The sequence below is a fragment of the Rhamphochromis sp. 'chilingali' genome (assembly GCF_963969265.1).
Source record: "Rhamphochromis sp. 'chilingali' genome assembly, chromosome: 5".
Taxonomy (NCBI): domain Eukaryota; kingdom Metazoa; phylum Chordata; class Actinopteri; order Cichliformes; family Cichlidae; genus Rhamphochromis; species Rhamphochromis sp. 'chilingali'.
The window spans coordinates 15,105,715-15,120,920 of record NC_137932.1 but is presented as its reverse complement, the minus strand read 5'-3'; the positions used below and the strand labels follow the sequence as shown (position 1 = coordinate 15,120,920).

At 39.9% G+C, this 15,206-nt stretch overlaps 1 protein-coding gene across 1 annotated transcript; it reads right to left on the bottom strand.

The window, feature by feature from the left end:
- Nucleotides 1–7,720: 7,720 nt before the first annotated feature.
- Nucleotides 7,721–13,361, bottom strand: slc35b2 (solute carrier family 35 member B2). The gene is made up of 4 exons (XM_080883128.1): nt 13,091–13,361; nt 10,994–11,181; nt 10,735–10,895; nt 7,721–9,707 (listed from the first exon to the last, which is right to left on the bottom strand). Exons 1-4 carry the CDS (start codon nt 13,108–13,110, stop codon nt 8,775–8,777), a joined length of 1,302 nt encoding a protein of 433 aa, XP_080739254.1. The 5' UTR covers nt 13,111–13,361; the 3' UTR covers nt 7,721–8,774.
- Nucleotides 13,362–15,206: the final 1,845 nt, after the last annotated feature.

Here is a 15,206-nt window from a genome sequence, read left to right as displayed (position 1 = left end):
GAAAAATAAAGCCACTGCCAATCAGATGCTTGGCAAGACTGTACTTCTCTGCGTTGTTGGTTCTATCAGTTTTAAGAAGATGTCCAACACCACTGGCTGAAATGCAGCTCCAAACCATGACAGAGCCTCCAGCGTGTTTTACAGATGACTGTAGACACTCACTGTTGTACCTCTCTTCTGATCTCCTGCATTCATATCAATCCATAAAATCTTTTTGCTACTGATTCTTGTGTAAATAACATACCCCAGCCTTTTCTCCCTGTTTTCTTTCCCTTAAGAATGGCTTCTTGACAATTGCCTGACCCATTTCAGACAAAGCTTTGGTGAACAGTCACTAGATTAACTGAAGGGCCAGATCTCAGGTCTTGGCGAGTCCACGAGTGAATGTCATAAAAATAAAACTCCCAAACTTTAAAATACCTTCAGAAACCCTGGAGTGCTATTTCTTAAGACCACTTTAAAAAGCACAAGAAAGTCTGGCTCCTTGGAAGCAAAAAGAGTAAGGAAATAAGGGTGGTTCAAGACTTTTGCATAGTACTGTATGTTGGTTTCATCATAGCTACATGTACCAAGAGAGGAAATCCAGGTTAAGGTTAAGTGAATTTCATTGGTGAAAGTTCCATGAGTCACAGAACTTTCAGCAGCATACTATGAAAATGAAAAATATTACTTGTGGTAATATATAGATTTCCTATCTAGATTTTATCTGGATTTCCGAGTACTAAGATTCAAACATAACGTCAGAGCAGAGGTCAAAAGGCAAGTAGAGAAAGTTTAGTATTTGAAACTGGACACGGCATTTCAGACTTGGTGGAAATCCAACTCAAAAAAAGCTCAGTTCCTACAAAATAAAAGAATACTTGACTCAAATGACTCACATCTAGGCCTTTGTTTGTCAAAACCCATTGGTCAAAATGTGTTTTACTCCTTTCTGGTTTCAGTTAAGAAGTTTTGGTCCAAGAACTGACCTCTCAGCATATCATGAAAACTAGAGACAGCTAATCATTTTAAGCATCTGTTTCAGATTCAGTGACCCAGAGTTAGTAAAATCTTACTGTAATTATTTCTGAAGCATTCTGGCTGCAGGTCAGTTTCTCTGGCTAATCTGGAAATCTAAACACATTCCATCTTTATGTAATTCCCCCCTAAAAATAAGATTCCAAAGAGAAATCCAGATGCTCTGATTCTTGGAATTGTAATTATATTTCGAGATCTTTGTCTTTTGGAAAATACTGCTATTAAACATGAAGTTGGAGTTTGGAGAATTACAAAAACAAGCCATGACTTCAAACCTTCATGACTTTGACCTAAAAAAATGGTGTCCCTAGTCTGTCTATGAAAGTTCCTAAATCCTTTACACTCACAAAGCAAACTACCTTTAGTCATTATCATTATATCAAGTCTTATTGAAGTCTGGTAACATCTGCATTGTTTTAAACTCTGCAAAATTCCCTCTTGATTCCTTCACAATTGTCAAACCAGTGAAGACAAATTCTTCTGTATTGTCTTTTCAGGGTAAAAATGATTTATAATTTTTATTTAATTCGACTGATTCAAATGTTTATATTACAGTACTGTGCAAATTCCTAAGCTGCCCCCCATTTCTTTAAAATTTCCTTCTATATTTAGATTTTCATTATTTGACCTTTTGAACTGTACTCTGATTCAACGAGGAAATCTATTAAAAAACTAAAAGACAAAGGTTTTTTTTGTTTTGTTTTTTAAAAAAAAAAGCATATTAATATATACCGCACGTAATATTTTTCATTTTCATAATATGCTGTTGAAATGACCTATGAATCATCCAAGCATAAAAAAGACATAAGGGAATGAATCAGTGATGCATCTACACACGACAAATGGCTTCTTTTTTCTTTTTTTCTTTTTTTTTACTAGTTCTTTATCTGAATCTATGAAAAATGTCAAACATAACACAGTGTTGGTTCAACAGTATAGTATTTTTGCAGCAACAAGGTGATTCCCAAAGAGTTATTAGCCTGAGAACTTGAGAGTATCTCGCCGTTGTGTGCACTGTGTCCTTACAAAATTTGAGGAAGCTGAATTAATGGAGGGCAGAAGAGGTTACAGGCCTAAAAAACTAAGTACATCAGATGAACAGTATCTGAAAGTAAGTTGGGCCTACATTTCACATACATCACATACAAAATTGATGAAAGTATGAACACGGAAAACTACTGTCAGATTTCGATCCACCATTTATATGGAAATTATCTGATCGGCAGCTGCTTCTGCTTTATTTTTCAGCAGGACAATGACCTCAGACACACTGCCAATTCAGTAAAATTGACCTGAACTATCAGTCATGGACTGGCCTCCCCAGAGCTCGGACATCAACATTATTGAGCCAGTGTGGGATTATTTTGACAAAGAAAATAATAAAAGGCTGCCAGGATCCAAGGAAGAGCTTTGAATGTTCTCCAAGAAGCCTGGAGAACTGTTCCGGATGACTACTTAAAGAAATCAGAAGACAATTTACCTAAGAGAGTTCAGGCTATGTTGGGATTAAAGGTGATCATACCAAGTATTGACTTTCAAGCTTATATGCTGTATGGTTGCGGATGCTTCAGTAAATTGCAACACCCATTTCCCATTTTCTAAGCACTATATTTAAAACAAAACTGAAGTGGTGGCTCAAGACCTTTTGCACATTACTGCATCTGTGTCACAATATTCAAGGTTATTAATGAGCTGACATTTATCCATGTGACAACATCCCCACAGAATCTTCCCTTGGCCTCGCAAGCTGGGCTTTAAATAAAAGCAGTAAATATATTTTCTTTAGGTGTATATTACCATATGATTGTATTATCAATATCATATTATCATTTCATGTATCAAAATCCAGAAGAAATAGCACATTTTATCTCTGAAACTGCAGATTTCTGAGGCATGCTTTGTAACTGATCTTTATTCATTTCACATTTCTCTGGTGCTGCAGTGTTACCGCTAAAAAAGAAACAGCGTTTTCTATCCTATATATTGTATTCATATGTAAGCTTGCATGTTTCATTGTCCATATTCAAAATAGAAAGAAATTAGGGTGGTTTAAGACTTTTGCACAGTAGTGCAGCTTCTGTGGAAGGAAAATATTGTTTCGGGAAGCTCCCAAGTAATGGAAACAGTCAAATGTTCTTTTAATAAAGGAATAAAAAACACTCGGAATGTGTCATCCCTGCAGTCAGAGCGAGAGCTCACAGTGACTGGTCCAGTGGGGGCTGAAACCAAAGGTCAATCTGTCTGCAGCTCTTATTATACCCCACCTCTCGTTTGTTTGTTTCTTTTTAAATCTCTCTCACTGAAAAGAAGAGTGCTAAGACTGACGCAGTGACGCACTTCTACAACCCAGATGGGGTGTAGGACTTGTGAAAACGAGAGGTGTAGGGAAATTCCCCAATTGAGCCGCTTTGAGATCGATAAACCAGGGGGAAATGTTTTCTGGCACTTCACAGTCAAACCCGGTCTTCGTTTTGATGTTCAGTGAATCATAATAGTGGACTGATTAATGAATCAGTGACAAGCGCAAAGAGTACCTCAAACGTATTTCGAAAATTATATTTGCTGTCTTGTCGCTCGATGAGACAGGAGAGGGTGGAAGGGGCACGGGAGCCGTGGCATTTCGGAAAGAGACTCAAATGATTTGAACTGAACAACTTGCAGTTATGGTAAAAACTCAGGCCCCTAAAGCTTTGAAGCACAGCAGCCTCAGCACTGTGCTGCTGCTGCTATCGCTGCCAATACAGAAATATACATTCGCTTCATGAAAATCGATTGTCAGCTTTTTTTTGCAGATGACACCCACCTTTACACAGATGTAAATCCTATTCACCAAAGCCAAATTTACTCCTTTGAAATCTGTATCTCTGACATGAACAGATGGCCCAAAGTAACCTCCAAGGGACAAAAGACAAAACCGAGATTCTAGTTATTGGTTGTGAAAGAGCAGAGAGTAAAACTGTACTTTGATTTTACCATCTCGGGACCTCACACCTCCTGAAAGTGTGTTGTATGTGACTCAGACTGAACTTAGTAGCAACATAAGATTACTGAAATAATATCACCAGATTCAGACCTGCCAAGTGTGCTTTATAACCACATTGAACTTTTCATACATGTTCAGAAAAAGTCGGTAAATCAAATACCACTCATACAAAATGTGACACCAATTTTATCATAGACTAACCTTAAGACAGTCTGCTTAATATTTACACCAGTCAATCACCAGTGGGCCATTGGGCCACTGGTGATTGACTCATTATGAGCAAGATTACAGGAAAAGTAGAGTAAAGTTTCTTCCTGCTTGTGATCCTGTAACAAATCTCAGTATACTACAATGAAGGAGGTCTTCATTCCTGAAATGCAACTACAAGCAAGAAGCAATTTGCTAAATTAACTATAATCAAGGATGCACAGGTGTAATCATGCAGAAATGCATAAAACAGGCTTGATTCATGGGGCACACTGTTGGAATTTACAAATCACATCACAGAAGGAGGACCATAAGGCGCACTTAAAATCCTTTAGTTTTCTCAAAAATCGACAGTGCGCCTTATGTATGAATTCTGGTTGTGCTTACTGACCTCGAACCGATTTTATGTGGTACACAGCGCTCACAAATGTGTCAAAAAATGTTTTTGTACCACTTTGGTAAAGTACAAAGCCGCAGCGATCATTAGTCAGGAGCCTCGCAGAGTGATCTGGGTCCAAAACTATGCCTGCTTCAGGTCCCAAAGTCAAATGAACACTGCAGTAGGGCTGGGCCATATCATACCGTTCACGGTAATACCGGTATAATGTCAGGCAATAATAAGAAAATGAAATATCGTGATAGAATATGGGTAAAACGTGCATGCGCAGTGGCCTTGTTTTTATACGCACATGGCGGAAAAAGCAGGGCGGCGACGGAAAATGAGAAGGGCGAAAGCGGATTGTTTAAAGCTGAACTAGAATTGGTTTGTAAAAATGGTGCAACTTCAGTGGTGTGGAACTGGTTTGGCTTTCTTCCGTCAGATACACACCAAAGCACATTTTTGGTAGAGCATGCAAGCGGGCCGTCGTTATTACCGAACTGATTTTATGTGGTACACGGTGTTCTGACAAACCATCCTACTTTGGCAAAACGTCCTACCGTCAGTAGTTTATGCACATTGCTGCTTTCACAGAGTAATTCCAGCACAAATGTAAGTTAGGTATGACCGTTTGCCACTTAACTTCGATACTGTGTAGTATCGTGATATTTTGTTTGCTAATAATGTATCGATACAGGGACAGCAGAAATCGATATTTTGTTACAAAAAAAGTTTTTGTGGACTGGAACATGCTCTGACTTCAGAGCATGTTGATCCTTTTTCTGAGCAAGAATCCTGACATTCCTTCACTGTCCAAATGTGTTTAACTATTTTTTTGCAGCAACAAACATGACAGTTTACTTATTTTAATTTAAGACATGTTTTATTTTAATTAAGTTTAAAACTTTTTTATTTAATGTAAAATTATATTTTGTTTTAATTTACTTTCAAATTCTTCAGTTGCTGAATGGGCTGCATAGTTTTCATAAATTGCATAGTTCAGAATAGCTATAATTGTACCAGACGGTTGCATTCAGTTAAGTTGGACTAGACTGTAATACAAACCGTTCAGTTTGTCAACAATAAAACTGACTGAAATGAGAGAAAGACTGAGTGTGAGACTTTGATATTAGATAAAATGAATATTGATAAAGTTTACCTTTATGTACAGAATCTGTATATCGCAAAATATTTTAAAAAATTGCAATAATATCGTATCGTGCGTTAAGTATTGTGATAATATCGTATCCTGGGATGTATGGTGATTCCCACCTCTAGTGTGTATAACCTCTTTTTAAGTTTTGTGGAAATTATACATGGTTATGCTCAGGATATGTTGGCCAATTTCCACTGGAAATGCCTTTTGGTTAAACTGTGAGCAAGGAATTTGCATTTGCACTGTTAAATTTTTATATAGCTTCAATGCACATAAAAAACAGCTGCTTGTTTAAGTGAAAATACATCAATGGGGTTTTTTTTTTTTGCACTAATAAAGTTGTGGAGATGTAAAGTATTTTGTCTCATGTCAATTATATCGTCAGTTATATTGTTATCGCAAATTTTCAAATATATATATCGTGATGAATATTTTTGGCCATATTGCCCCGCCCTACACTGCTGGATCACTGAGAGTTAAAAACGGTCTAAATTCTTTCATCTTTAATGAAGTGATCAGCGTTGCTGCTTTACCAGGTGTAACAGTTAAGTTTAACATCCAAGCATCCATGAAAACAGGATTTATTAAATTTAAATAAGTTAGAAGTTAGCAGGAAGTTAGCTCGCTAGTTACCTAAGCATGATATAGCATGTTCTGACTGAGAGATTTCTGAAAAAAATTAAAACGTACAGCTCTGCTATCACTTCCAACATAAATGAAGACAGAAAACTAAACAGCAGTGACTGTTGTAGGGTTACTGAAGTTGGACTAGCTGGTATATAATGATTTGCTATGACATCACTAGCGACACAGCTATGTTAGCATAAACACAGTGAAGCCGGAGGATGAACGCTTACTTTTTCCACTCGAAAAAAGTTAACGTGAGGGTTTCTGATGGTTAGGGATAAATGCAATCGCAACGCAGGGTGCTGTAAATGGACCAAACTTGAGTCATGAGAACAAATGAATTAATCAATCCACAATACGAGATTAGTCATTAATATACTGCAACAACATAGGAACAGAGCAGCTGCAAGAGAATTCAACATTAATGAATCAATGGTACGGAAGTGGAGAAAGCAAGAAAAATGAGTTGAGTAAAGTTTGACTTATCTGACTGTTTCATTTCGCTTAATGCGCCTTATGTATGAAAACAGTCCCATCCATCGACAGTGCACCTTATAATCTGGTGCACCTCATGGTCCGAATAATACAATGCCATTGTATTTGATTGAAAAAGGTATAACTCCATCTAGTTTCTTTTTGTATTTTTCACCTGGTTTTACCCATCCATCCATCCATTCGCTTCCGCTTCTCCTTTTCAGGGTCGCGGGGGGCGCTGGAGCCTATCCCAGCTGTCATAGGGCGAAAGGCGGGGTACACCCTGGACAGGTCGCCAGTCTGTCGCAGGGCTAACACATAGGGACAGACAACCACTCACACTCACATTCACTCGCACATTCACACCTAGTGACAATTTAGATTAATCAATTAACCTATCCCCACAAGCTGCATGTCTTTGGACGGTGGGAGGAAGCCGGAGTACCCGGAGAGAACCCACGCAAACACGGGGAGAACATGCAAACTCCACACAGAAAGACCCCGGCCTGATGGAGGAATTGAACTCAGGACCTTCTTGCTGTGCGGCAACAGTGCTAACCACCGTGCCACCGTGCTGGTTTTACCCAATTTGATAAAAAATGATAGCTTCAAAGAAATTGCTCATTTACACAAAAAATGGAGTGTATTAGATAAAAATGATTCAAACCATTGCAATGAACTCCCTGTAAATACCAGGTTCTAAGATTGTGGTCAATGCCATTGAATGTCGGGCTGAGGCCAAACAGGAAAAATGATAGGTGACGTCCAATAACTCTTTGGCGACATGGCTGGTTCAATTTCTCCAGATGTTACTACCTTCTTTTCAGTCTCCTCTGGTTAAATAAAAACAATGTAAACATCACTGCAAAACACTTGATAGTATTAAGTTATTTTAATATTAATCCAGTTACCAGAGGAAATAGTAGAATGATAAAAACAAGGTACCAGTTACATTGCATTTCCCTTGTATGCACTCCATTCTGCAAACTGACCCCTGGGTCTACAGTATCTTCACATCATTTGTGACAGCAATGAGGCATCAGAATCATCCATTCAGTGTTCCCCAAACATTCACATCAAAGCAGTCCTTTTACAAAAGTACACAACTGCAAGTTGGCTTGAAAAAACGGATTTAAGATATATATATATATATATGTATATATATATATATATATATATATATATATAGATATATATATATATATATATATATATATATATATATATATATATATATATACATTTTTTTTTGCCCAAAGTTCAAAACATTAAGTAAAACATAGTGTGGAGAAAAAATTCTAAAACAACCCACAGCAGCATCTGATTCTTTCATTATGACCCAGAATTTTGTCTACCTGAACCCTAACTGATGCTAGCCTATGTGACATGTTAATATATTTTAAATTAAACTAAAATGTATGCAACATGTTTTGACACCATCTTAAGCCACATAAAGACCCCTGCTCTCCAACACAATAGGTTGATAGATAAACATCTGGCTGCTGCGACTGAAGGATAACCCAACAAATGGTGCCATTAGCCTGGATAAAGTTAAATAAGGGACAATATCAGTAACGCTTGGGAAATAATGCCTAGCTATTAAACTCGTACATTTTCCATGGTCATAGAAACCCTAAACTGGATGCATGGGCAACGTATGGAGGTTTAAGGAAAAAAAAAAGATAACAAAGAGCTGAAGAGGCAGTTTGCAGGCACTCAAAACTTCTCTGACCTAACGAATCACATGAACCCCTTGGGGGTACCTTGGTGTAAGAGTAAAAACTGCAGAATCCCTTTCTGTACCATTGCTAATAAAAATAAAATTAAAAAGAACTGAACGGTAAAAAAAAAATTAATAAAAGAAAGAAAGATGCACACAAATAGACAAATAGCACCACAGAAAACGTGGTCTTAGTTCCCACTTTGGAGCGCTACACCTTCTGTGCAAGCGGCTGCGCTCCCCGCCGACCTGACTTCATACGGCTACGTGCATACACCCGTAGGAAAAGTGCCAGGAACACTACAACGACACCAAAGCCACCTACTAAGGTAACAGTGTGACCGTAAAGGAAACACGAGAGAAGAATGGCGAAAGCTTGCCGTAAGGTCATAATGATGGTGAAGACGGCAGCACCAAACTGGCTGATAGTGTAAAAGATGAAGAGCTGACCGCATGCCGAGCACACGGACAGCAGCACGGCATGAAAGGCAAACTCGGAGTGGCGGGTCATGAAACCCAACGACTCAAAGAAGGCACCCTGCTCCAGCAGCGACCCGACGGTGAAGAGGCAGGAGAACAGGTTGACTCCAAACATCATCTGCACTGATGACATTTTGTACTTGAACAGGTTGTCCTGCCAGTTGGAGGTAAAGCTGTCGAAGACGATGTAGCCGATGAGGATGATGACCCCGCTGAAAGTGGTGACGGTGGATGGATGTTTGTCGGTTGTGCTTGAGAGCAAAAACATGCTGACGCCAACCGAGATCAGCACAGCAGTGAAGTACTCCCAGTATTCGTAGCTTTTATGGGACACGATCTTGCCCATGAGCATGACAGGAATGACTTTGGAGGCCTTGGCCAGGACTTGAGTGGGGAAACTGATGAACTTGAGGGCCTCGTACTGGCACCAACTGCTCAGGATGTTGGAGAGCGAGGCGAAGGAGTACTTGTACATGGGTGCTCCATGGCGAGGCTGCTTGAACATGACGCACCAGATGCCTGACACAGTCAGAGCAAGGATACGGTTCATGAAGACCAAGAACTGCGAGTCCTTAAATTTCTCTCCCTCCTGATCTGTAGTTGCGGCTCCGTAAGAACGAGTCATCACCCTCTCCTGGAGGACTCCCCATGTCAAATATGAAACCTAAGATAAGAAAAGAAGTTTATTCTTAACACTGAGTTAAATCACTTTATCAAATAAGAGCGTTAAAAGAGTTATTTCAGGTGGTGTGAATTCTGACCCCAGTTTCTGCCACTGTAGTATTAAAAGCAGGAATCACACTACTACTACTCAAACCCTTTACTCTTTTTACATTTAACCGTGTTACTGTCAACGGCTGAATTAAATCCATCATTTCCCCTATTATAAACTCACTGCCTGTATATTGAAAGGAAAGCGGAAGTATTCAGGCCCTTTACTGAGTACTTAGCTGAAGCTTTGAAGTTTTGTACACCTCGTTTTTGGAAATGTTTTGCCATTCTTGACTGCAGAGTATCTAAAGCGCTATCACAATGGAAGATGAGTGTCAGAAATTTGAGATCTCACCAGCGATGTATGTTTCTGTTTGAGAAGGGGGTTCAACTGTGCCGCTCAAGAGTTATCCCAAAGCCACTCCAGTGTTGTTTTAAAGTCACTCAGACAACACTGGAGTGGGCTTACGGTCACTCTGTTTTTAAACAAAGAGGAGAGCCTATCTGAGCTATCACTGGGTGAGAGGCGAGCACACCCTAAGCAGCCATCCCCGGTCGCCAGTCTAATTCAACACAAGTGAAATTTATGGTCGAGCAGGTGTGGCGTGTTTGCGATCTGCTTTAATCTGAGGATGTCCGGTCTGCCTGTAGTGAGCTCTGTTATCAATGAAGGCAGAGAACAAAGTATCCAGTACGACTGGTCTGTGACGACATTACCATCATGCCGCCTTTAAAAAAAAAAAAAAAAAAAAAAGAATTATACAACCTTCACTCCTTGAACAAATCTTGTAAATAACTAATTTGTCTGCATGGATCAGTACCTTTATTGCTGTACTGCACTGTGCTGGATGTTGCTCTAAATACAGTATCGACAAACAGTGGCATACTTCAACCTCCAAACATTGGGTCCTCAGAAATAGGACATAATGTGGTAGGATTAGCATATGCAATTAATGACTGAAGGTTTTGGGGGAGGATACCTGAAGTCCGGCAGCGCAAAAGATTAACTTTAACGCCTGTTTGAGTGTTGAACCCGAATCAGCCTCATTCCTGCTTGCTGCAGACGTGTCATCCAACAAGCTGGTCTTGGCCTCGTTTCCAAACACGCAGGTCTTTATGAGAGGAAAGCAAAACCCACTCCCTAAATAAACGTGAGAAAGACAAAAGCCCAAGGAGTTTTAGATCAGCAGCTTTCGTGCATTTAAAAATAAGACAGTAAAATTCTCTCAAAACCCGAACCTGTTTCTGCATAATTGGTGCGCTTGAAATAGCTAATGAGGAGGTAGCCAGGGATGATAATGGTTGAGTATCCCAGCATGTTGACGAGAAAGCGGAAGAGCCAGACATCGTGCCAGCCATCCAGCAGCGAAGGCTCTTCTGCAGTCACAGCGGAAGGGAACAGGAGCAACACGAGTGCAGGCCAAATCCTACAGGGTGACACAAAACTACCAATCAGGCTACATAACAGAAACAATATCAATGAGAGTCTGCTGGTGATTACAGCTTATACACATAAACAAGACAGCTTACATTACTTTCTATTTTAACAAGGCTGATGATAAATATTAAATGAACAATACACAAATGTTGTTTATGTCTGCTCATTTAAGCATCTAAAATTAAAGCTAATTTGTGAGCATTGCAATGGTTATTCAATTTTCACGCACTTTCATTAAAATCTAATCAATCCTCTACACGGAGTAGCGATTCTTAGCAAAAATGAAAACATGCCCGTAAAATGACATATGTGACCTTGTCCCCAATCACAGTTTGGGTGAAGGTTTGATTAAACTGACGAATACTGCAGAAGAAAACACCATCACATTATGCATCTTCACAATATCTTTAATTAATTATCTTTCCCTGATCTGTCTGTCTGTAGGTGGATCTGTCTATTTACAGATCCACCTATATGACGGAACCACTACACCCTTATTCTCCAAACTGGGTTATCAAGTCCTCAAATATCTCCCTTTCTCTGAAACTAAGGGGGATTCTGCCTTCCTTCCAGACCTGAGCTCCAAAACTATGGGGCAACTTACCACTATCGGTGCATTTAACTCTGTAGCATCCTGTAAAAAAGCAGCTTTCTCTTGAAAATAGTTATAAACTTAACTTGCTATCTTTTAAATGCAGTTTGTAGCATGTTAAAACATTTAAAAAAAAAAAATAGGGCAGTTTTTTCAGAAAACCTCCTCCAGAGCCATAAATCCCACCTTAAAACTTTTTTCCAAGCTAATAACATAATAATAAAGCATCAAGCATAGTGTAGTCTGGTTGTGGCTACAGCATGAGAGCACTGGATGATGAAATGAGCTGATGGAATCAGTTAAAACAACCAACTTGCTAACTGAGCCGTGAAGACATCAGATGTTCTTCATCACCCATTCCCACAAACAGCTTAAGTGTTACTAATGACTAAAGGACACCTGTGGTGAAACTCAGGCTTCCTGTGAAAAGGTGTGTTCCTTGCCGACAACAGCACTGAGATGTATCCCATTTGGAGTGAGGCAGGGCCTCCTCCTGTGGGGGCCTGTGAGCCCGGCTAACACAGAGCCTCTTTGTGTTGGGACTCTGCAGCGCCCTGGTCAGCCAATAGCCTACTGCAGGGAGACCTGGGCCCTGAACAAGAAGCTTATTACATGAAGGAATGCACTGCACCAGACAAGCCATCCTACATGCTGCTACGCCATAGACACACAAACAGAGAAAATGAGCACTTGTTTAGATTGACGTGTGCACATATATGTACCACTAAAACTGGAGCAACAGGTCTTCATTACAATAACGGAACTGTTTCTCCCAAGTTGCTAAAAAAAAAAAAAAAAAAAAAAAAGGCTGGTGGGGTAGATGTAGAAAGTGTAGAGTGGAAAAACACCAATACTTGTACCAGTATTAGGTATTTTTCAATAGGTGTTGGAACCATTTATTAAACCTTTAACGAATGCACACATAACTCTTGGGCTAGTTGCAGTAAACTGACTTAGATATGAAACATATTTCAACATATTTGCCTGCAGACAGACACGCCCACTATCAAACGGCCGTAGACTGTACAGAAAAAGCGGACTCTCTCTCTCTCGCTCGCTATAAAACTAAATTAACCCATTTATGGTAAAGGCTGGCAAACGAAAGGGTGTTTAGGTCGGACCGTTAGTTGCTAAATTAGTGTAAGCTAATACCAGTTCCGTAGGCTGCTTACAGCTTCAAAAATCTGCCCCCGTAAGGCTGCATCACAGAAAGGTTCACCGTGAGCTGAATGAGCCCATACCTCAAACTCATCTTCAGCGTGACACATTTTCCCAGTTAGCTACACTTCTGTCTGAAAAATATTACCTCCGTGAGAAAGAAGGCATTTTCCCTGCACTCCGTGGCCGACACCCGGCGTAGCACACACGCCGACAGACTCAAGCGTCCCCGCTGTGACACACCATGAAGCCCCGTGGGTCAGCCAGGTGAAAAATGACTAAATAATGAGATGCTGTTTTCTTTCAGGCTAGTCGCCTTTAGATCAGAGGTCTTCGACTTTTCCTCAATAGCCGATGTGTTCACTTTAGCAGGAAAGGCCACCTCCTCTTTACTCAGCAGCATCACCACAGGATGCTGGCGAGAGATAACGGCGCCCTCCCGGCGGCCCTGACCCCTGTCGGTGTGGAGGAGGAACTGCAGAGCTGTTGGGCTATGACGTGCACAGACAGCAGGGCACTGAGTGGGCCCACCATAGCCCTGTGATCAACTATTGTGATTGGAATGCCATGAATTTTCACCATGGTGATCTTTTGTCCAGTATATCCACCATCTCTCCTGCGCACATGTCCAAACCACCTGAGCCTCGCCTCTCTTTGTCTCCAAAAGGCCCAACCTAAGCTGTCAGTCTGATCTACTCATTTCTAATCCTGTCCATCCTGGTTACGCCCATCTTCAGCTCTGCCACTTCCAGCTCAGCCTTCTTTTTATCAGTGCTGCTGTCTACATCATCGTCTTGTAAACTTTCATACTATTGCTGCTGACACTTATCCTGAGCCAATCCTCAGCCCTGACACTCATTTACACTCACTCCACCTTGCTTGCACTCTCTCCTGCACTTCTCTTGTGCATTGTCCTTTGCTTTGGATGGTTAACTCCAGAAGTAATTAAACTCACTTCCACACTCTTGCCTTTCTTTCCCCCTCTCCTCTTTGGCCAACAGTAGCACAAGTTTCTCAACCAATCTAATATTGAAATCAGAATCAGAATCAGAATACTTTATTGATCCCTGGGGGAAATCATCTTTGGGCCAAGATTTTACACCAGATGGTGGAAGCTATAGTTTGGAAGTATTCTACTCTATACTCCGTGTTATTCATTTTAAAGCTTGACATACATACTATTTGTCACATTTTAAAGTATAAATATACCATATCTATAAGATGGCACATGAGCCTGAAATAATTATCTGCTCTAGTTAAAGAAATACCTAAATTTGGACCAAAACATATATTTGTGGTGTAAATGTAAATGCATAACATAAGAAAATTAACAATTCAAAGATTCAGATCTTTGAAAATGAATCAAACAAACAAACAGGGGGAAAAAAGATTAAAATGTAAAGATACAGGTCTTTACTTTGATGCCAGTGCTTCCCACTGCTCAGTGTCTGAAAATCTTCATAGTCTAAACTTTTAAGCTGTTGTTGTGTTTCTTAATTTGGCTTTTCCCCCCCTGCTCATAGAGATGACTGTCTGGATGACATTCCTTATTTTTATTGATATGTAAGTAAATACAAATAAATGCAAAAGCAGCAAACAGATCTTCTCTTCTTTACATGTAATGACTCATTTCTGCCGTTTCTTGGAAACATGAAGCATCGCATATAAGACGTGACATACCGTTTTTATATGTATATATAAGAAAAAATGATTAAAATGTAAATATATATAGTTTTTGAAGAGTTCCAGTATAAAAGACAGTAAACAAGGCCCAGACAACTAAGACATCCACTCTATGCATCTCTGAAGAAGGTTAAGCTGTGCTGGAAAGCCTTATGCATGAGGCATTTCAAATGAATCCTACTTCATAAACACGTGCACAGTAAAGCACTTCCTTCATGCCAGTGAGTGAGCATCGAAATAGGCTGCTGTCATTGTTGCTGATAAACACATCTGAGCTGCTTCTTCAACGACGCCACAGTGCCTGCCGTACCCCTGACTCACTTCTAAAACAGGTCACCAGTAAGGAATTCCTTTTATTTTCACGCAGGGGAATGTGTGCCCTCGTTCCACTACACCTCAGTAGTAATTCCTCCAACGTTTGTCTCGTCTTTGTTTCCTTCTGACTGCAAAAGTGAAGAGAGACATTCCGTCATAAAAACAAATTCAATACAGCAGCTAATCATTAACTAAACCAAGATATTACAGCGAAACCGTATTTCAAGATATCACATAATAGCAGCTGATATATTTATCTGAATAAT

Bases quoted from the DNA above. Each gene is read 5' to 3' on its own strand.
- slc35b2 (XM_080883128.1), bottom strand. From the start codon at position 13,110: ATGCCTTCTTTCTCACGGAG. The intron at 10,896-10,993 runs GTTCGGGTTTTG...ACGTTTATTTAG, and splicing joins CACCAATTATGCAGAAACAG to GGAGTGGGTTTTGCTTTCCT. The intron at 9,708-10,734 runs GTATCCTCCCCC...TTCTTATCTTAG, and splicing joins TTTGCGCTGCCGGACTTCAG to GTTTCATATTTGACATGGGG.